This window comes from Aquila chrysaetos, chromosome 13 (assembly GCF_900496995.4).
Source record: "Aquila chrysaetos chrysaetos chromosome 13, bAquChr1.4, whole genome shotgun sequence".
Taxonomy (NCBI): domain Eukaryota; kingdom Metazoa; phylum Chordata; class Aves; order Accipitriformes; family Accipitridae; genus Aquila; species Aquila chrysaetos.
In genome coordinates, this window is record NC_044016.1 from 9997381 (window position 1) to 10021441 (window position 24061).

At 37.1% G+C, this 24061-nt stretch overlaps 1 protein-coding gene across 1 annotated transcript in view; it reads left to right on the forward strand.

Annotated features, from left to right (window-relative positions):
* Nucleotides 1-24061, forward strand: part of USH2A (usherin) — a 395016-nt gene that overhangs the window by 5959 nt on the left and 364996 nt on the right. Inside the window, 1 exon segment of the mRNA XM_030034435.1 lies at nt 561-726. Within this exon segment, the coding sequence (XP_029890295.1) occupies nt 561-726 (166 nt within the window).

Genomic DNA, 24061 nt, shown 5'->3' on the forward strand with positions numbered 1-24061 from the left:
GGAGAGTGTAGGGGAAGCTGGTAGTGTTGCTACCTTACCTGGACTGATTTAGTAGAAAGATGGAAGACTTATTTCCAGAACATGTAATTTGTACTGCTTTTTGTGGTTATATTACATTTTGCCTTCTTAGACTAAGAAAAATGTAAGTGCCTCCACAGGTTGTACTATGTTGCATAGCTTTGTACAAAAATTGCAGCAGAGACCTGTGCAGTGCTGGCCAGCCACCGTGGTTTCTGTCATGGAACCCTGAAGAGAGATGGCAAAGTGGACCCTCTTGCATCTCCAAGTGAACTGAGGTTGCATGCACTAAATTAAAAAAAAAACCCAACCAAACAAAAACAAACCTCACAGATTAAAACAGAAAATATCTTTGTTAAAGTTTTTACACTTAGTATATCCTGTGACTTTCACTGTCACTGAGCATCTTCTCAAAAGCTGTATTTTTAACGTTTATTTTAATACATTCTGGTTAGCATCACTTTACAGGATAGCACCTTGGCAAGAACGTGTATATGTGTGTGCCTGTGACCTTATGTTGTTTTTCTTGGTTATTTCCAAAGGTGTGTGATAGAAAAGGCTATTGATGGGCAGACTGTGTTCAAACTCACAATCTCTGAGAAAGAGACCATGTTTTATTATCGCACAGTAAATGGTTTGCAGCCACCAATAAAAGTAATGACACTGGGGAGAATTCTTGTGAAGAAATGGATTCATCTTAGTGTGCAGGTGAGTAAAATAAAAACCATTTAATATTTGTTGGAATACAATGTTTGTGTGAGAGTAGTATAACTGTATAAATATAAAAGGGTAAACTGGAGGATGTAAATGATAACTCTTGAATCTTCTAGGTAAGGATCTTAATTTGGGAGCTCATTTTGAGGCGATTGCTCATTTAGCACTGCAAAGAAATGCTGTGCCTGTTCTTCTGAACAAACAAGACTGAAAATTCTCACCCTTAAGAACATGACTATTTGGGGTGAAGAAAAGCTACTTATTTCTAACATTACCAATAAGACTTGAGTCTCTGAGATTATTTCCTAAAAAAGAGGATGTCATCCTCATCTATACATGCTAATGTACTTATCTTACACAGAGGTGTGTCCCATTTAATTTTAAAAACTTACAGTGCACATAAGTAAACATGTATGAGTTTGTACAGCATCAATCAAGCTAGTAAGTTACAAAGCTATTACCTCTTATTTTAAAAATATGATTCAGAATTGTTAAAACACAATCCTTGTGTTGTAAAAGTCTTGTGTTGACATAACATTTTAATAAGTGTAGAAATATCCACTGAGGATAAAGCAAAATTGAGTTTGTTAAAATTTAAACTGTATGTACAAAAATCAGTAAGCAAACACAGAAGTTAAAATTCAGTTATTTGCATGTCTTGTAATTCCCAACAGACGCTCTAGCGAATTCTGTTTGTAAGCCAAGTTCAACTAATAATTATAAAACACAATTATGAGGTATTGAAATGTTTATATTCTCCTTCCTTCATTTCCTTTATCCGTTCTATTAAATTTAATTTGCTTTACAGCACAATCAAGAATTGTCTTGCTGCTTTCTTGAAACTTGCTAAAAGGTATTGACTGTTATTTGGATTTTTAGTGCTGATCTTGTCACTTCTAAGAAGTATCTAAGCTGACGTTGTGATTTTTTTGCAGTTTTCTTTTTTCCAGGATAACAGCATGGTAGTGCGAATAAGAGTTTGGCTGTTGGATTAAAAGAGTGACCTTAAGGTAGAACTAATGAACTTTACACTTCAAACACTCCAAGGGTGCTATATTACTGCTGTTGCTGTCAGCTGCATTTTGTACTAGCCTCAGAAACTGCTAAAGCTTGGGATAGCAAAGTGAAGAGTGAAAGGGCTGGATTTAAATACACACTCGTATCTTAAATTGTATTACAAAGAAACCTTAAGCACTCTGTAGAATTTGGTCCTTTGTTTCTTTGGGGCAAGTTGTTCAATGCATAGCTGGAGTAAAGAAGTGTAGCCTCTAGACCCTTAAAGGGCCTGCAGCTTAATACCTTTTCCAAATTTCTGAGCTCAGGGTGGAACCTTACATTCTGTGGTTTGTGGTATTGTAGGATTCAACTTCCCATTAAAGATGATAGTGGCTGCAGCACGATCCATTTAGCACTAGGTCTGGCTATGAAACTTTAGGCACAGTTTTTTTGTTTGTTTGTGTTTGGGTTTTTTTTCTTTTAGCAGCTGTCCAAAAGCATTTTTTTTTCTATAAGTGGAGAAATAAATGGAAAATGAGAATGAGAGAGACCATACAAAAATATGCAAAAGTAACATTTGTATGGAAGTGTCTGTGTCTTCAGACAATAATAGTATTTGATGATGATATATATTTGAATATAGGTGTTTCCTTAAGCTGATGAAAAAGTCTTCTGAAGATAAAGCGCTATGTAATTTTATAGGCATTAGTAATTTTAGTTAAAGGCAGTGGGAGAGCCCGGAGTTTACATGTAGAAGTACGAATCACCTGATCTTACCACCAGCGTGACTTTTGATTTGTCTGTCTAACCAGCCTTCTCCCCAGGCAATGCCCGTGCCATAGGTATGGACACTGCAGCGTGAGGGAGAGACCCTTCTGTGGGCTGTAGGTGAGCTACCTGGGGTAGAGGCAGCAGAGGGGGCTGAGTGCATTAATGACCTACTACTACTTTGAGCTTTTCCAAGTCAGACTATGTAGACTTCCACGCTGTCTCGTTCAGGTGAAACTGGCTCTAATACGTGTAAAGGATTAGCAGTCTCAGCTCTGTGTCACTGTTGTAGGCATAACCTTTATTTTCTAGCAAACACAAGCCCTAGGACTGAGCTCCATGGCTAGTAAATTAGGAAAGTTTGCAGTCATCCTACAGCCATGCTGGTTTTGAAGTAGGTATGGTGTTATCAGTGTAGTTGCTATATAACCTCCTACAGAAACAAAAAAGAAATTGTTGTTGGATGTGAAATGTCATGTATGTGGCTGTGATGTTTAGCCACAAGCTATTAGGTTTAACTAAACGTAACAGTAGATTCAGCACCTTTTTAGGTACTTTGCAGAATTTGGAACATTATTGCGCATTCTTTTTATTGGGGACGTAGCCAGAGCTGGGTGATGTGTCTTGATATTAAAAAACAAACAAACAAAAAAAGTATTCAGACTTTTTTGATGGCTTGCTCGATATGATTTTTTTGGACTAAAAGAAAATAATGTTTGTGGATGTTCTTTTATGGGGCAACTTTTTAACAGTGTAGCTTTTCTCTTAAATTCTGTGGTGGTTTAGGTCTGTGTAGGAAATGCAGGTGACAACAGTGGGTCAAAATAGTTACCTTTTAAATTGTATTGGATATAAACTTGACCGGATATTCTCCATAGCGTATTGCAAAATATTGTTCAAAGCCATGCATGGTATAGCATGTTTGTCTGGTAGACAAGGAGGAAAAAAGTTTTTGGCATGATGCCTTGTTGCTCAGCGACTGCAGACCAAATTACAGACGTGTCTAATTTGGGATGAGTCTGATTCAGGACTGAAGTTTTTTTACTGAATGCTAGCACCTACTAATCCGGTTATCAAATAGGGGTGTCTAATGGGTCCTTTCTCTGAGAAAAAAGCAATACTTTTTGGTTGACTCACAGGGAATTTATTCATCTTGTTTGTGACAGCACATGGGTGAAGGCCAGGGGCAGGCTGGCTGGCACACTTAGTGGCTGCAACCAAAGAATCAGGGATTGAGGCATAAGGCTTTATATGCCAAGTTGGTGACAGGAACAACACCTAAGGGAGACTGTGGGATTTAGTTTTGATAAGTGTTCACAGCAGATTGATGAATTTTTGTGTTTGTTTTTTAGCAGGTTAGTTGTAGTTTGTGAGCAGCGTGTGTGTGAGTGATGTAGCTGACCATGAAAGAGACCTCTTTGCCAAGGAGCTAGGGTCTAAGTCCATCTCTCAACACAGGTATGCCTAATATGAGACTGATTTGGGCCAAAGGTCTCTAAAGCCAAGCAGTCAGTAGGAGCTGGGAGCCTGCAAACAAGGGAGTTCCTGTGGTCAGTAGGGACAAACTGAAATATTTGTGCATAAATGCTAGGCAACAGACACCGTGACAGAGGAGTGTGAAGTATTGGTTACAGATGTGAAACTGAATTTAGAGAGAGCAGAAATATGGTAGGATAGCAGATATGTTTGGAATTCAGGTATAAGAGCATATGCCTATTCAGGAATGATAAAAATGAAAGCTAAGTGGTGGAATAGCACCAAATAGTAATTAAATGATAAGAGGGAAGGAAAGAAGAAAGGACAGCACAGATTGAAAATAATTTCTTTGGCATAAAATAATTCTAGGGGAAGAGAAGGCTAGTAAATTAATTCTACTGAGGTAATCTAGGAATTTAAATCCTTGGGTTTGGATTTAGATGTGTAATTCGTTAGAGAGAACTACTACTAAGAACTGTGTCATTGCAGAGACTTATTCTCCAGTTTATAGCTGGGAAATTAAAGTTCTACTAACAAGAGCAGGGCCCAAATATTCCTGTGTGTTCTGCATGAAAGGTTTCTTCATCAAGTAGTTGCTGAAGCAGAAAGTCTGGATACCAGCTTTAAGTGATGAGGGCATTATTAGAGATGTTGGTCTCAAAATTAATGTTGAGTATTCATAACTAGATTCAGATGTAATAGAAGAATAAACAGTTCTTTGGTTCTGTAAGTACACCTTTGGGTTTCAAAGAGAACAAACAAATAGGACTATTTTAATAAAACAAGGTGAACTGCGTAGCCCAGAGATTGAATGGAAAAAAAGCCTGGAGGTTATTAAAAATAAAAATAATAGAATTAAGAGGAATCTCTGCCCTTAAAGGAAAAAAGTTGGAGATGTAGTGCCCAGGCTTACCTGAGTGAATAAGCACCTTTGCAGTTAGAGATGGCGGAGTCTGCAAGCACTCGGGAATGGGGAAGCAAATTCACAGAGAATGCTATGTAGGAATAGAAATAAAACTGCGAAGATGTCAAGCTGAATTACTTTGCAATGACTGTCAAGTGGTAAAAAGTTCTTGTGTGTGGGTGGTTTTTTTTTTTTTTTTGTGTAGGAAGGCAAGACCTCTGTGTATGGTGAAGGTGTGCTTGAGATTAAGGATAATTTGAGTAAGGTCCCCAAAATAAATAAATACTTTGCTTCTGTTTTCAATAGTGATAACAGACACAGAGCAAAAACAAGCTGGGTAACAGAAATGAACATATGGAAACGGAAGTGATCATAAAGAGGTAGAAACATGAATTTGCAAATTGCAAAAGAACTGGTACATAAAATCCTTTGACAAAGAGATATTTTATGCAAATCTACCAAGTCAGAGGTGGAGCTATAATGCTTACATTTAGGAAGAGTGTCACGCATTGATGCCGGCCAGCAGCCAAGCACTGGGGCATCCCCCACCCTTGCCAGTGGAACGGGGGAGAGAATAGCAATAGCAAAAGTGAGAAAACTCATGAAGGAAAGGGGGGTGAGAGGGGAGCAAATGACACAAAGGCAATCACTCACCACCTCCCACAAGCAGACCACTGCCCAGCCAGTCTCCGAGCAGCAGCCACCTTGGAAGTAAAATTCCTGTCTCCCCAAAGTCCTTCTTTTACCCCCGTTTTTATTGCTAAGCATGAGGTTATACAGTATGGAATAGCCCTTTGGTCAGTTTGGATCAGCTGTCCTGGCTGTGTCCCCTCCCAACTTCTTGGCCCAACCCTAGCTTACTGCTGAGATAGGATGGGGGGACAGAGTGGTAAAAGGGAAAGACTTGACACTGTTCAAGCACTCTTCAGTAATAGCCAAAATATTAGTGTGTTATCAATGCTGTTTTAGCCACAAATTCAGAACACAGCACCATACAGGGTGCTGTGAAGAAATTTAACTCCATCCCAGCCAGAGGCTGCACAAAGAGGAAGGAGAAAGGATCTTGGCAATGCAGACCTATTTGTCTTGACACAGTGGCATATGAGGATTTAGAAAAGATCTTTGAAGGAATAGATAAAGATGTGGAGCTAAATGAAAAAGAGGATAAAATGCAACGTGGATTTACTAAAGATAGCTCATCGCTGTCTAACCTCTTAGCTTTTTTTGATGAGAAAACTGATTTTCAGGCAAAGTAAATGTGTCAGATTTCCTCTATCTGGAGTTCAGTTTAGCATTGATGTGACAACCCATAAGAAGTTGTAGGGTCAAAAGGAATGCTCATGGAGTGCGTTGGCAATAGATACTGCTCAAAGGAACTTGCTTATAATCCTGGGGAGGGGGAGAGGCAAAAAAGCAATTCAATTCCTTGAGAATTAGTCTTTGGACCAGCCTTGTGTTTTCATTAATGGTCTTGGCAGAAATAGTAAGAGTGTACTGATAATACTAGCTGGTAACATAATGTGGAGAGACATCCTCATAAAGAGGAACGGTAAGATGCCATACAGGAAGAATGGCATGACCGAAAGAACTAGGGTAACTGGCATGAAATAAAATTTGGTATTACAAAATGCAAAGTAATGAACTTGAAATCCCTCACAAAATCTTTTGCTAAGTAGTTAATCATTAGAAAATTGCTGAAGTAGTAGTCCCAGGTAGTGATGATGAGTTACTGGCATGATGTGACTACAAAAAAGGCATGTGTTGGGAAAACATATCTGGAGAGGCATTCCCAGTAGTGAGAGAAAAGCATCATTGCTGCTGCTCAGTCTCTGGTGAGATTTCATGCAAAATGTTGGGTACAATTTCCAGCATTCACATTTAAGGAATGTAATTCAGAACAGAGCTACTAAGCCTATGATGACAGTGAAAGGCTCTATGCAGGCCTTACAGAAGATGGAGAACCTTCTTTTGGGAATTAACTATAGTGAAGAGTAGGTAGTCATACAGTTTTCTCCTCTAAATCTGTTGGAGTGTAAACACCAGGCAGAAAAAGGGACTATTTAAGTTGGAAACCGAGTCTGTTCTATTGCAGCAGAGTGTTTCTGAAAAAGCATTCTGATCAGAATAGTAGGGACAAGAAAATGTTTGGGGTTTTTTTGTTGTTTTAATTTAAATTCAGTAACTTTCATAAAGAGGATAATGTGGTATAGTGCATCCAACAGGAAAAGATGGGAATTCATAACAATCAGTTGTTATGTAGGTGGACTGTGGCATTTTTTTTCTGGTTTTTTTTTTTTTTTTTCCCCCCACCTTTTCCTTGCAATATTACTGTAACATCTGCTGCCAGCAGGATGTTGGACATGAATCACTAGTAGTCTTGGAATGGACTGTTGAAAAAGCTACTTGAGACTAGATAGCATCAGTCTAAGAGTAACTTCATACTTTTTAATAGTTTATGTAGCCTTTTTAATATGCGGTATATTGCTGACAGAGCTATTGGCTATCCATTTCTTTGCTTTTTATACCCAATAAATATTTGAGAAAAGTCATCCTTGAAAAGTTCTGCTGAGGTAAGTTGAAGTGGATTTGCAACAAAAGTAAATTTTGACTATTTTTTTTCTGCTCTCCAATTAATATGACTTATTTTTCTCTAATGGTGTCTACCTTTATTTTCCACTGCTTAGGATTTGTAAAGGAACATACCCTTTCGTTTTGCAATTTCAAACAGTTTTGTTTGTTGGTTTTTTTTTTTTTTTTTTTTTTTTTTTAAGGCCATAAATTGTGGATCCTGTTTCCTTGAAATTACTGCCACTATTCTAGTTGATTTCAGTTGGTGAGGATCAAGTCCCTCAGGCTTCTGAAAGTTTTAGAGTCCTTCTGTGTGTTTGGTCTTGATTTAATGATATTTATCACTGTATCTCTTTAGGTATCTATTAGCAAAAACTCTGATTGAAGGTACACAATGGAGTAAAGGATATATAGCCTTAACTTAAAAGAATCTGATATGCACTTAAGTGAAAGCTCAGGAAAACTGGTGTCTTAAAAAATTAACTTTTAAAGAAATAAAAAATTTGAAAGCATAGCAATGCATAATTAAGGCCAATTGTGTACCTCATTATCTTTGCATAGTGATACCAATATCAGATTTGTGCCACTTAATAACAGCAGCTCCATTATGTACTTTCTTTTCCAGATTCACTGTTAAGGGTCTCTCACTTTTGCTTTGATACTTCAGAATTTATTTAACCAATTAAGAAGAGTGGAATTTAAACATGAATTTTCAGATACAGCCAAGGCTGCTGAAACAGGGGATTCTTTGAGAACATGTCAGATTGATGTATTTGTTTCATATTTAGTGTCTGCAATTATAAAAATAATCTTTTTAGTAGCCTTTATTTTGCCTGATCATATCTATGTAACTCTGCCATGTTTTGGCAGACTATAGCACATTAAAAGCTTTAGAAAGTAAGTTTAAAATCTAAATGCAGAGAGGTAACCATGACTGAATTACTCTCCTGGGAGGAAAATGCTCTTAGAGTGCCTATTGAAATCAGCATTATCATTTCAATACATGTCAAATATGAGTCATTTCCTAGTTTAGGCAAAATTTCTTTATAAATCTTTAAATCTTCCAGTTCTTTCAAGAAAAGGTTAAAGTACTTATGATTTAATGAGACTGCTTTACATCATAACTGTTTGACTATCAAGAGAAAACTTGTCCTTTCCAATTTGTGAAATCCTTTTATTTTCTGCACAAGTTTTTGAATACTTTAAGATTTATATTAAAAGCAAAGAACCTGAGACTTAAAAGCAGGGAGAAAAACATTTATTCTATACACTCTTTGTGTATGTATTACTGAATACGAGGTGTTTTAAACTGTATATTCCCTAAGTTTAGTAAGGACATGAGAAAGCAAGGAAGCATTTTAATTTAACAAATCTCTCTGATCTCCTGTTTGAAGTCATCACTTAGTATCTATTAGGAGTAGTTTATCAGTCCCAAAAAGGGAGGGGAGAGTTTGCATCAATTCTACATATTAGAGCTTCTTGTCTATTAATTGCAATTGTGTGTTGAAAATATTTGGAAGGATGCAGTCTGCCCATATGGTTGGTGCTATGGTCCCAACAGACAGCAGAAATAAAACACGTTACAGTCTGTATAATGTATTTGAGTGTCTGTTTAGAGAACTGTTCATAGAAACAATGAGCATAGCTCTCTTGGCAACTGGTTCATCATTTAATCTGCTGTGGTTGCAGGCCATTCAGATACTGCTGCTGAACTTGCAGCCTTGGGGTTCTTTGATATCAGTAACTTGCTGTGCTGCATGCAGAAGTCCTACTGTGGTGCTTGCCACCTCTTCTCCTGGTCCATGGGTACTAGGATGTCGACTGTTTGTGTTGATTTGAAAGCTCTTTGTTGTTTTAACTTCAGCTCCTTGGGAAACGGATATTTCCTAGATGCCTCTATCTTCTCTTCAGTATGCTGTCTCTTAAACTACTTCCTTTCTTGCCTGAATATAGGCAAGTTCTTGCATATTTGTAGATTTAGATTTACAGTCTAACAGCTGCCTGGGAACACAAGACAAGTAACTTATCTGGGCCAAGATTTTAATTTCAGAGAATGCCAAAAATACAGGTTTTGTCAATGCCATCTTGACTACACTTCTAGAAATTGTGAATGTTTTTTCAATTGCAAATGCAAATCCCACTGAAGTGTGCCCAGACTCTATATTATGTATGGTAGGAAGGGAATTAAGCCTTTGTATGACCAATGCTGGGAGGAGGCAGTATTGAATGGTTTGCAGAAGCTGTGCCTGATTTGTCTGGAGAGTTTCAGGTGAGATTTGAAATCCATCAAATTTCAATTTGTTTTACAAGCAGTGTTTCCTTATACAAAAATGTGGCAGCCAATTAAATTGTATTTTAAATAATGGAATATGTTAAGAATGATTTGCCTTCCTTTTTTCCTCTAGTCTCAAATCTTTAAACATCCTGCAATTCTTAAGGTTGTTTTTTTGGCATCTGGTGCATTTTTGCTTTTTTATTTAATTTTTATTTTTTACATAAAAATGAGTAAAGTAGAGATGAATAATGGTCTGTGCTACTCTAGAATTGGGGGTGGGGGGAGCAGGGGTGTGGTGTTAATTAGAAAATCACTTTCAGTGTTCCTAAGCATACCATAACTGTTTTTTTTAGGATAATTAATAGCTATGAATCAAACTTCTAGTGACCATTGTAATATGCAATATATCTTTTCCTGTCATGTGTAGTTACACATGTAGTTACAGTACATAAAATATCATTTGTAAGTGTATTTTTTGTTGGACAAAATTATTATTTAATATTGTGGTGGCATATGAATCTAAAAGGTATGTCATACCATATGGAAGTAGCTTGCCTACTTAGAGGAGAATGTTTTGAAAGGTAAAGAAAAAAAGATGTTCTTCAAGTGTTCAAATTCAGGATTAAGAATAATAGTAAAAACTGCATGACTGGAGATAGAAGAACTGAGAGAAGAGATGTGTGCTGTTTAACAGCATCCTGTGAATTAAACTGTGGTCATTGGAATCAGCTATTTTCAGATTGCTAGAAATCTGGAGTCCTACTGGGAGAAACATAGGAAAAAAAATATTCTTTAAACTAGATAGCCCTTGATTCTGAACTAATCTCTTAAATACATGTTTATGTATACCACTTATAAGTGGATTCCCAGTTATGTATTGCTTGGCGTAACTTCAGGTACACTTGTGCAGCTGTATGACTGCTCTTCCATTTGTACGTTTGTGTGCCCTTGAGTCGTGTAGGGAGCAAACTTTGAGAGATTGGAAGTAGCTGCATGTATGTGATATGGCTGTTGTTAAAAAAAACATTAAGACAACACTCACAGGGTACGTCTACATTATCAGTTTTGTGTATGGGAAGAGTTCTTTTTGATACAGGCTTGCTTTCTGTCTGTTTGGAGTCTTGTGTTACTGAAGAGCACTGCTGATGAGCTTGAATTTGATTCCTTTCTGGGGAGACCAAGCTTGAAGTTGTACACTGGAGTTTCACCATTTAGAGCACACCATTTGCAATGGGGGCAGAAGGTCCTCCAGCAGGTAGTTCTTGGCATGCACAGTGTGTGAGCAGAAAACTGGCAACTGGTTTGATCATCTCTGCTGTTAAAGATGGATCACAGCTATCGAACCATTGTCCTTCCCTCTTTGTGCTGTGGCAGTAGATGTGCTAAGTAGATGTTTTCACAAGATACTTGGAACTTTTTTGATAAGAGGCTAAAAACTTCATGAGTACAGACAAATAGAGGAGCTTCTGCTTTTCCTGATTATTTAAAAAAAAAAAAAAAAAGTAATTACTACATTTGGTTCAGGCTTCTGTAGCTGAAAGACAGAGACTTAAATCAGAAGTCTGATCAAGAAATGGAAGATGAAACTTTCAGATTGTCCTTTACGCAGGCTCCATTATTCATGTGTGAACTCTCTCATGTACATCTTTCATTAACACCTGTGCATGCAGCAAATAGAAGGTGGCTTAAATGACATGTGTAGATCCCGTACAATGCAAAATCCATATGTGTTGGTGGCAGTCCACAGGAGGAATCTTCTGGTAAGTCTTCTCATGTATCATTTTCTCGTGGAAGCAAAGAATATTTCCTGGCACTGAACAACTTGTTAGCTTGGCTGCAAAGTAGTAAGTTCTGGGATGGAAGAGGGGGAAGAACTCCTCCTGTCCATGTATCTCATTCCAGTACCTCAGCTCAATAATGCTGTAATTTTTGCATCATTTAAGGACTGCTGGTGTTGGTTTGACAGTCTGCCTAGATGTCTGTCTTTGAGTATGAAAGAAGAGTAGATGCATAGGAACAGCTTTCTTTTAGATACATCACTGACCTGTTTTCTGACAACCAGTGGTTTTGAAGCTTCTTAAGCTAGGATGTATTGAATAGCCACTGACTGACCTATTTTTAGTTGAATAGTCTAGTTCTTTTTTTGTAATTTATATTTTGGTATTGCAAGCATCTTGTGGCAATGAGTTCCTCATGCGCAAATATGGCTATATGAAATTGTTCTTTAAATCTGCTGTCTGCTAATTTCTTTTTGCCAATTTCTTTTGTCAGTTGCTTTCTATTTATCATTCTCGTGCTATTTGATATTTTGATTATAGAACTTGATTGCATATTATAATTCTTTATAAACTGGATATCTCCTTATAATGAAGCTATTCTGCAGTTTGGTCATCCTCATTGATCTTTTCTGGAACTTTTGGGGTTATACTAATATAATTTTGGGGATGCAAGGGTCTGAACTCCACTTGTTATTCCAGACACTTTGCACCATAAATTTCTAAACAATAAGGTTTTGTGGTTTTGTTCTTCATTTCTTTCCCAATAAGGAATGTGTTTCCTCTTTGCCATTGAGCGTTTTGCTCATTAGTGGGTGACTATCTACAGTAACTCCAAGACCACTTTTTCTGAGCAGTGATGGTTCAGAGCTTAATGTTATGTTTACATAATTAAGAATATTTCTCTCATGTCTACTACCTTGTGGTTAACACGTTTGGTCTGCTACTTTTTGCCTGTTCCATAACAAGTTTGAGATCCTTTTGTAACTTTGAAGTAAGCTTTGACTTTTACTGTCTGGATGTATTAACTCCATCCTTTTTCACCTCACTAACCACTGTTTTCAAGCCTACACAAAATGTTAAATAGCAGAGATTGTTGGAGTTACCTACTGATAAACTTCTGTCTGTGTGAAATGTGGCCGTTTAATCTCTACCGAGTTTGAAACCTTTCTGGAAAGCCAGTATATTATATTGGTCAGTTCTTCCTTATCCACATGCATCTTAACTACTTCAAAGAACTCCAAGTTGGATCTTGATTTCCTTTCAGAAAAGCCACATTGCCTTTTCCAGTATACAATATTTATCCATGTGCTTTTCCAACTCATTCACCCTGTATAGACTTGATTTGATGGATTATCAGAACAATTGGTCCAAGACCTGGTCACGCATCATGTCTGTAATTTTAATTTCTGCATTGTTCCTTGATCTGTGCAGGGCTAATTGAAAGTTGTATTTTCTGTTTCTGCTACTTTTCTGATCTCCAAATTAATCTAAAGGTGCTGGTTTTTCTTTTTTATTTTTAAAAAATGGGCCAGAATACTAGCTTCTCTAGTATGTTTTAATACAGTTAGCTCATTTACTTTATCAAAATTTGAACTTTCTTTAAGGTATAGCAACACTTCTTCAGTGGTATGATCTATGTAATTTCTGACATTTAGGTTTAAACTTCTTAGGCTTTGGCTTTCAAAGATAGGCATTTTTTGTCACAGTCTACAGTCTACATGCATGCTTATTTAGGACTTTTTTTAATATACTTTTATTTTTTTCCCTAAACTTGATTGGTTTCTTTCCTAGTTTGAAAAACAAATAAACTGGCCCTATTTGGGTGTAGGAGACACTTACCATTCTTTCATTCTATCTATTCCAGAAAAGTGTCTCAATTCCAAATTGACCAAAATATTTTTTCCACGCAGTTTGTTTGGTTGTGTGCAGAATCATGCAGCCTTGCTTGTCTGACCCTTTGTGATACTGGCAGCATTTCAAAGAATGGCACTGGCTTTGATATTCTGCCTCCTGAATTAAAGCCAAAATATTTTCCTCTTGAACCTCTCTTCTCTCCTGTCCAGTGGTATTTAGGTGTACCCTTGCGATTGACAGTGATTGTAGATGGCCTATATATCTTGTGAGGTTCATTGTTGTTGCACCTGTACGCAAATCAGCATGTGATATTCAGTGGCAGTATAGATTAAACTACCAATATTGCTCCTAATCTGACACTTCAGAACTGCAAACTTCTGTTTCTTTCCACTAAAATTCTTACCCTGAAGATTTATTCTCAGTAGTCGGATATGTGCCTTTCTCTTTCTAGCTTGATGACCATGTCTCAAGGGACTTTTGTGGTTCTTGGAGTCAGGACTGGTTGAAAGAAAAAACCTCTCATCTCTCTGAGCTTCTCCAGGTGGCCTGCTTGAGTCTTGATAGTAGATACTCTGTTTCTTCAAGTTACTACTTACTTGTGCCTTAAGCATGTACCTCTTGTCTGTAAGGCAGGTAATTATGTATGTAACAGATCGGTAAAATGGATTACTACTCTTCTGCTGGATTTCTAAGTGCATTTTATTATATTTGAAGGGCTTTTATCCTTTTCCTTAAATTGCGTTTGTCATCCTCATCTTTGCTGTTGATCAGTAATCTCCCTGGCCTTTCTGTGCCTTAACTTGAGGCCTGTATACTAAAGTGCACAGGAAACCACCATGAACTTTCTGAGCAGCCTTTTCTGGTCCTTTCCTGGCCCATCTCCAACAAAATGTGGTTGACGGAGCTGCTGCATAAACTTTTTCCTTTAGCTTTTTCCAAAAATAAGCTACCAACAATAAACTACCAAAACATAGTCCTCCTAAGTCAGATTTGGTCTATGTTCAATTAACAGTACAGTTTGGATCTACTGCAAAGCTTTGCTGGTAAGATGCCTAGTAACTCTGGAGAAAAGCAGTTATTATCAAAAAATGAAAATTGAAGCTTACAGTGAATTGTCATCAGAAAGAGTGTTGGAGAGTTACAGTACAAAGGAATAGTTGAATGACCGTTTCTAAAGGACTTTGTGGTGGAAGGAAGAAAGCAGGGCACAGAGGAGGAGGGAAGGGCCTGAAGTAAGGTTGTTGGGAGGAATATGAAAGGAATCAAAGGCAGAATTTTGTGGATCCTCACCATGAAGAGAAACTAAGCCTTGAAAGAAAAGATGAGACTTTTTTTGCAAAAATCTCTTAACTGGATACATGGAACTTCTGTGGCAAGGCATTCAGAGGGCAAGAATAATTGCTTTCTTCTTATGTAAATCATCACAAAAAAAGACAGAGCGATGAATTTTCAACCTTCTAGTCCCAGCAGAGCTGTTCAGCTGTTGTAGAACCAATGTATTCTTGCATTAAATTTGGGAATGACTCACAAGTCCCAGTACTGAGCAGTGCAAAGTGATGCAAAATTTTTCACATATAATCGATTCAAAAGTCTGGAATTTAATATACAGCTGATAGTGTAATACGGGGTTAATAATTGTACGTTAGTAACAGCTCCCTTCATTTGTGTGGGTATCTGCTTATTCTTTGACTAGTGAAGCACAGAGACTTTATTCAGAAGGGACGTTTCATTTGACATCTACATCTTGTCCCTAATTTACATGATTACAAGTAGTTCAGGAAAATTCAGAATCAGTGGTTGTGCTGTATTTTAAATGGAGGGGGCAGAGAGAAAATGTGCATTGTTATGAGATTATCTAAAATGTACTTTCAGACCTTTTGTTTCAATTAATTTTGGCAAGTCTATGTAACAGTTGTAGCTGCTAAAAAGCATCTTGTCGAATCCTTAATACTTGTCTCCTTTCATGTTACTATAGTGATCATCAGGTCTTGGATCTGATTTGTTCTGTGACTTGGGGAAAATAAAGTCATTATGCAGCAAGAAAGCAATTGTTCTCCATGTATTTTCAGATCTGATGACTAGGATCCTCTTATTATGTTTTATTGTTTGGAACTCATTTGCAACACAAGATCACTTGTTAAACCTTTCCATGTAAAAAGAACAGAGATTGATCAATGGTTAAAATCCATGTAAAAAGAACAGAGATTGATCAATGGTTAAAATAGCAGTTAGAGCAAAGCTTATTTGTTAATTAGTTTAGTTTTTAACAGAATCTGTATTTGCATTTTTGAGCTCTTGGGTTCTCTCTGTCACTCCCCTGCCCAGATATGTTTATTCTGTCCTGAGGCATCAGTAAGAGATTGATAGAGCTCTACTGACACAGGCAATAAAGAATATTTTTCATTGGTACAGTACTGGTTGGGGTAGAAAGTGGCAGAGCTGTAGTTAACCATTTTAATATTACTTCATACTACTGAAGTACTGGTGAAGTACTCACCAACAAAAGATTAAATGAAAATTGCCAATCCATAATTGGAATGCATACATTGTGGCAGAAGGATCATTAATGTCTGATTCAACTGTTTATTTAAAAACAGTGTTTACTTTTTAAAATACTAATGCTTTAAAAATACAGACCATTTCAAAAGCTGTCTCTTTTTGCATCTATCTTTCTTTGTCTTCGGACTTGTTTATCAGATAATTGACAGTGTGGGTTATATCACTCCGTTTTTAACACAGTACTAAAATTACCCCTGTCCAAAAAATTAATGACATACACGATTCTTATTTTGGATCCTTCTGCTTGCTGTTACTCGCATTTTTGCATCTTGAAGGCTTTATTCATTAAATAGCTATTAGTTTTTCTTAAGCCTGTAAACCACCTTATGGATCGGTCTGCATTCCAATTGCTTTCTGATTTCACTGTTTGGGGTCAAATTTGTATTAATACATGGCTTGTTCTTGAACAGAGTTAATTGCTTCATGAGCACTCCAGGGTTGCATCTTTTTCTCCATCCCCCTGCCTTTTTTTTTTTTTTTTTTTTAAATTTATGTTGTTCTTCAGGGAGTTCAAGCTGAACTAGTGGATCTATGCACAAAAAGAAAGACTCGTATTGAAGGAAAACCATTTCCCGTTGAGAAGGGATTAACATTGTAGGAGATAGTGAAAAAGAAAAGTAAAGGAGGGCAAAGAGAAAAGCTAAATATCTTTTATACAAATGCTAGGAGCATATGTAATAAGGCTGCTGAATTGGAGTGACATGTTTTCAAGGATAAGAAAGACATTATTGGAATAAGAGAGACAACCAAGAAAATGAAGGGGGATTTAAAATGCCAAGATACACAGTTTTAGTGAAGGGAGAGCTAATATAAAGCTGGAAGAGATGTAACAATATTGCTGAGGGATGATACTCAATCTGCAGTAGGAAACACTCCTGCTTCCCCCCCCCCCCCTTTTTTTTTTTCTTCTTTTAAAACTAACTTCAGTGGTTTGCATACAAGGTAAGGGCAATTTAATATAGTTGTGATTCTTGGCTGTTGCACTAGACTTGCAGGTGGTCAGAAAAAAAGCCCAAGGAATAAAAATATTTAAGACATAAAATGGGTGCCTAAGAAAACTAGAACTTTGATTTGAAGAATGCTGGGGTATTGAGGAGGACACAGTAGGAAGAGAAATTGTTAGAGATCAGTTAGGATATTGACTGTGTTAAAACTACAAATGAGAGCATGTTTTCACTGTTGCAGTAAGATTGTTGCCTTTATACTGTTATTGAAACAGTATAGAATATTTGCAATCTTTACATGATAACAGTGACAATATAAATCTGTATATGGGGATAAGAAAATCAAATTATCAAATCTGACTGAAATTTGAAATGGTCATGGAGTTGGGGTATGTGCTAGACAGAGGAAGCAGCCCTAAAGTTATTGATTTTAGCAAAGCTAACTTTGAAGGAAAGCAAAATGCTCACGGGATTTTTGCCTGCAATCCTGTGATGAATGGGAAATCCACTCCACACAAGTAGAGAGTACATAGTGTATAAAACACGTAGAGAGGCTGCAATTAAAATTCATCCCAGTTAAGTCAAGAAAAGGAAAGGCCGATATAGGCCTGAGGCAAAAGAAGGAAAGGCAAAGAGACAACTTGCCCCTCCTGACCTTATGCTTTTTCCTTCCCCTTCGCTGTTCTTTACCATTTCTTCTACTGTCCCTTTATCCTCTCCAGCCCTTCTGTTTTAAGACAGTTCTGTCGCTGTGGTCCCCTGATGAGGTTTCTTCCTCAAGTCTCTATTTTTTTGTACACTGGATTTCTCAGAGCATGGGCATAACTGTTCAGAGTGCTCATAACATGGGCGCATGTCTCTCTCCCCCCCATGCTTCCCAAAATACTTACACTGTGCAGCCCCTTAAACATGGTTGCAAGTTGTATGTAGTTGACATATTTCCTCTTCCCCAACTTCCTTTATCTGTTTGTGGCTCTGGGATAATTTCAATTCACTGTATGGTGAGGGAAGGAATGAGGCAGAAGGAGCTGGGGAGGCCAAGCAAGTGTGTATGTAACAACTCATGTAGGCAGTGGGGTTATATGAAAATATTTAGAAAAAAACACTGTGATGCACTGGAGCATCTACCACTGAAATGGCAGGAGTTTTCTGAGAGAGAAGGGTCAAACAAGCACATAGATGGTTGCACGTGGTGTTCCTTTCTTTTGTGCAAAGTTAGGACATGAATCGGATCTTCTTGTGGGACCCCGTATGCAAGATGCTTTGTTGTCCAACATCCCACATGCACACATTATCAGATATCTTGTTTCAAGGTGTAAAGAACAGCTGTGAGGAAGAAAGTAAATTTAATATATTTGAGGTCTGAATCTCAGCAAGTGTAAAATGGCATTGCTGAAGCTGAAGGCAGTTTATAGTAGCTGGAGATCTGGCCCTTAACTAAAACAAACAGTTTGAACAAATTTTGATCTGGCATTTTATTTGAAAGGCAAACAAAGATGATAATGGGAAAAGTGGATTTCAGAGAGAGATTTAATGAGGCAGTGATGAAAGATCGAGTGGTCTTTTTTTGTCAGTCAATCTGTATTCTCTTTTTATTTTTTTTAAGTCACAGTGATTTGTTAACTACAGAAATCAGCAACAGGCAGAGAGGATGACCGCGTGGTCTTATGGCATCCAGCTGATGACCAGTTTCTGAAGATGGTATTGAGGGATCATAAAGTTCAGTTCCATATGTATTGTGATGATAGTTGCATCTGTATTTAAAGCTTTCTGTCACTGAAGCACTCTTGGTGTTGTCAGATGTCTATTGGACTGGATGAGCTGCAACTTCTTGCAATTGAATGTCAATAAGACCAAAGCAATTTTGGTTGATTCATAGCACCAGCTTAAGCATATTCACTTGCACAGATTACATTTGACAGATAGTTACCTTCAGCTGAACTCTGTGGTTAGAAGCCTTGGTATACTCTTGACAGTGAGCTTAGAGCTGATGCCTTATGTTTATTTCATATCCTGTTTTTGCCTTCCTAATACTGCATGTGTATGTCTACATTTAAATAAATTCACAGCTGAAGTACTAGTCAGTCCACTTGTTATCTCTGGACAGAATGTTGTGATGAGTCAATTTCAGTATTTAAGGAATGGTGGTTTTTCCCATTTAGGCAGTTTTAATTTCTAAAGCCTTCTAATAGAGGATATTTTTTTTTTTTATCAGGAACTCCTGGAAAAGTATCTGTCAAAGTCTAACAAAAAGAAAGAAAAAAGTAGAGGATAAAACCAAAGATGAAAAAGTATTATTCATTTTGGAATGCTTTCCTGGTATTCTACCAGTTTGCTGGCCTGCAGGAAAATATATTCAACACAGGTGGTGTTACCCTGTTGTGTTAATGAAAGTTAAAATCCTCTGGATTCTGCCACAAGATTGTGCACAGCATCATCAAATACTGATGAATGTGTGCATCCCCTGTAAATCTTGTAAAGAAAGGCATCTTTCCACATCTTTTCTTGTAATGGTCCTAAAATAGTCTGGGTTAAAATACAGTTTAATTCACTGATTCAGTTAGTTGATCCTGCTTATGGTGAACTCATGTATATTGAAACTTCATTTGGAGCATACTGGAGAAGAACTAAACTTTTGAATTATTTCAAACCATTTCCCTGTGCAGGCTCCTAGTCAGCTTAAAGCAGCATCCTGATTTTGAAGAAGAATTCAGTGATGTAATGCCAAATAGCTTGTGCGTGTACTGTTTCCACTCACTCACAACTTCAGTTCCTGTTTTTAAAGGCTGAAGGTGATTTTCCTATAGAGCTTAAGGAGGTGCTAAAAGGGAGATTTTGGAGGTTTTACTTCCTTCTGTCAGTGAAGAATAGGAATGCAGCATCCTTGAATTTTGATATGAATGAACTAAAAATAAAATACTTAATAAATTTAAACATTTGTAGTAGTGTATTTTGGCTAGACTGGCACGCTCTGGTGACAGGGCAGAGTTGACTTTATATTTTTGGCTACAGTTATATAATGAATCTCAGCCTAGAACTACGTTGGCAGGGCTTCCTTCTAAAAATGACAGAATGGTTTAAAGTAAAGGAATCTCCCCTAGCCATGAATGCTGACTTAAGCACTTTCTTTTTTAAAATCATCATTAAGTCCCTGACCATGCTGTTACTTAAGTCAGTGGTTGCAAAGAAAGGCCCCAAGCCCTCTTTGTTTTCTTCCTGTAAAATGCTCTTTGGTCTGAGAATCAAAGATGTGTGAAAAGCATTACATTGAAATCTATATAGATGCCAGGGTTGCAGCTTGCCTATATCTTCTTGTGCTCTTTTCCTTCATGCTTGCAGCCAAGTTGCTTCAAAGGCTTGAAATACAGAGGGGTGGGTAGTAGGTTTGGGTTTGCTCAGAGGTGCAGAGTTCCTGTAGCATAAAAACTTCATTTTTTAACATGCGAGGGTAGTACAGGGTTTGAATATGGAAACACAGCAGTTTAGAAATGTGAACAAAGTCATTTAATAATAGCAACTAAAATAAATTTTATTATGTGTGTATCTTTTGCATTTGCTATAAGATAATGGGCAAACAATCTAAAATCAGCATTGAAGATTTTAAGTAACTGTAATGGCTGTATAAGGTAGCTTTCCTTTTCTCCTGTATTTGGTAAGAAAGAGAAATGCATTTGAAATCAAGACAGGGTTCTAGCTGAAGCAGCACCAAGCTCACTGGCAAACTCGTCAGGAAGTTCTTTTACTGGTATAGAAGGTGCCATTTGTCTTTCAAGTGTTATGCAGATAAACTGCCTGAGCTGGCTTGTCCCCATGGATATTATTCTTTAATTTCCACACCCCTTCCTCTCCCCATCCCTCTGTCCCTATTAACATGGTTATTAGCATCTTTTTTGGTCTGTTTGAGAACAAGATCCCAGACAAATTCTTCCTGACATATTCTTGTTCTCATATATTTGCTACACAAATTCATTATCTCTTGCCAAGCTTTAGATCTGCCAAGTTCCCTCTGTGTTGTCTCAATTTTCATTCCAAATAAAAAAATTAAAATGCAAAGAGCAAAAGACTAAAAGTGAACTCTTTAACTTAGGGTTGTAAGCTTTGTCTCGGGAGCGGGGGCGGGGGGGGGAGCACCAGGGATTTTGATGTATGCAAGACATCTGCCCAAACATCCCTAGCAATAATGTCATCACTGTCAAAATGTACTTACACTACAAAAATGTCCAATAGTGCTTATTCCTGAATTAACCATGCAGCTAAGGTTTTAAATTTGGGTTAGGCTGCATGTGGTATGTTGTAAGGAGAGGTAAGCAATGTAAGACTGTACGAGCAGGCTGCGCACCAGTGCTGGTGAGTAATGTGTGGAGTAGGAGGTGGTTGTGTGTGGTGTGGAATCCTGACGCATCCGCAGAGGTTAAGCTGTGGAAACTACCGCACCTCTTTATTTTCTAAAGCAGTCATAAGGTGGCTGACAGAGAGATTACCTGAAGGCTTGGGAGGAGTAGAGGAATTTTGGGATAAACCATTTATTTTGTTCCCTGTTTGTATTAATGTTCGAGAAAAATAGTCCTTGGGGGCATGGAATCTGCTCCCACCTGTATTCACTACCTTTTTTGTGGTGTTCTTTTTTTTTAAAAAAAGATAAATGTAAATGTAGTAGATTAAAAAGGAGAAATAAAAATTAGTAGAATAATGCAAAATAAGAAGAATAAGGCAGAACGGGGAGGGTAGGAAGGGAGCCTTTGAGATAGATGTTCAAGATGTGTAAATTTTGCAATTTATTCAGTGAAGGAAGGTGTTGAATTGTGGCAGAAAGTTGTCTGCCATTTCTGATGCATCAGTTTAGGAGCACATAGGCACCCAGATTTTTAAAAATATGCAAAACGCAGCATTGTGGGTTTTGGTCACTAGCTACTTAAATCACAGCTGAAAGTAAACTTGGATTCATGCTAATGGTTTAAATCCAATTTTTTTTCCCCCCAAATTCCATTTGTCCGCTTTGTGTTGCTTAAGTCTGTATCACTGACCTTTCCTCGTTACAGAAATTCACTTAAGAAATATTAAAGCCATGTGGAAGCCTTTGTAACTGCAGCTTCAGCAAGATTTGTGATTATGCAAGAAAATACTGAAATACATACCTGTGTGCATCTCATCTCTTTGATATGAAAAACCCCTTTACTGTATCTTTTATTAACTCCTACGCTTCTGTTTCACACCTGCTGTGTGAGTAGAGATGTGAACCCACATGTCCCCCAGTGGTAGAATATGCTGTATGTCTTTATATGAGCAGGCAAAAAGAGCATATTTAGACAGGTTGAAGGTGAAAAAGATTTTTATGCTCAAGTTTCTGATTAGACCATTATAGCAGCATTACTAATTCCCCTCCTTCCATCTATTGTCTTCCCTCATCTGTTGTCATCAGTGACCACTGTTGATTTGTTGACTCTATTAAAGTATTCAAGGAAGCCACAGGCCTGTCATTTTGGTCATAACCTTAATCTGTTTTCTCACCTTGGGAGAAATTGTGTTAATACACTGTCTATTTCTATAGAATGAAATCATTGAAAAAGTTCCTGATGCAACAAATCTGCAATACGTTTAGAAGGAAAAAAAAGGTTTTCTGAATCTTGGTTATTTTAACAGATAGCAAGCTATGTTTAGGTAACAACTTTTATAAGAACCATACCAAATTAAGTGATGGTAAGCAATTGTAACGGTATGTTGTGTAGTAATTTTTGAGCTGGATGAGTTGCAACTTCTCCTGATTTCTCATAATGTCAGATTCCTCATTATTTCTAAATGATTAAGCAACTAATTTATGCTAACTTCTGCTTTTATTTACATCTTTGTAAAGCCTGTGTAACTTTACTGATTTTGGAGTGGCTTTAGCTTTTATAGCAGTTAAGGGGGGGGGTCATTTCTGCCAGTTGATCTGGAAAGTAAATGGAACACTTTTTTTTTAAAATGCCTTACAGGTAAAATGTATAGCTACCTAATTGCTCTTCATAAAATACTTTACAATTCTTCATATTGTGTATCACCTTCTTCTTCATAATAAAAGTATTTCCTTTATAATAATAAAGGTATTTCTATTTCTGAGAAACTTGCTGTGCAAATAGAGATTATTTAAAGGATAAACTAATACAGACTTGTTTGAGTTTTCTTACAGTTTATTTTTTGTTCACTTATTTGGAGGAGAATTTGTTTGTTTTCTCATATTTTAGAAACAGGCTTTATGTTTTAGTTTGTATTTAATTTTTAAATTTAGCTTGCATTTGCAGCTAGCTAAATTTACATTTTTAACTTAAAAATTAGCTTGCTGTATTTTTTTTTTTTTTTTTTTTTTCAAGTTTTAGTTTGCAGATACCTGATACTTGGAAGAATCTTGTTCACTGTCTGGTACATATCATAGATCCCTGAACTGCTTCTTTTTAATCTTATTTGAAAACAGTCGTGTCCGTTACATGTACTGGAATGTATTCCATTTCCTAGTATTTATCTGAAGATGAATTTTTGGTCATTGTCCTTGTTTTATATGTCGGTCATTCCTGCCCCTGCCATCTGAGACTTTCTTTGATGGTATAAATAGCCTTAAGAGCTGAAGTTACAGTTGAAGTGCTTGCCATCACTAAGTTGGCTGGATAACTAAACAGGCCAGGGTTGGTATCATTTGGCTTGAATGACTGGAAAAGATTTTTTTCCTTAATTTTTGGTGCCAGAGTTCTCTCTGTTGTGGAACTCCTCATTTATGGCCTGCAAATCTGGGAAGAAATCCATCTGGTTTCTTCATCTGTCTTGCCAGACACTGTGATCTAGTAATTAGAACAATAGATGATGAGAAGAAACTTTAAGATTAAATTGTATTTTATGGTTACTAGAAGCTATGATGAATAAGAGTAAAAAGAATGTATATTTAACCGGTAGAAGAAATTAATGTTGTCTTGAAATAACTCCCCTTAATTTATCTGTAATACTTTAATAAATCTTTCCCATGCCATTAAATGTTGGGATAGGACAGATAACCTAAAGGGAAAGATTGTACTTACTGAAAAACAGGTATGTCTTTGAAACATATAATAATTATAAATTCTAAAACATTTGTGGAAGACACTACTGCATCTGTTGGTTTTATGTTATTTAGTGCAGTGGAATTTTGGTCTCTGGTTAGTGATCTTGAGCTCTGCTATGATGTATTTAGGTATTCTTTATT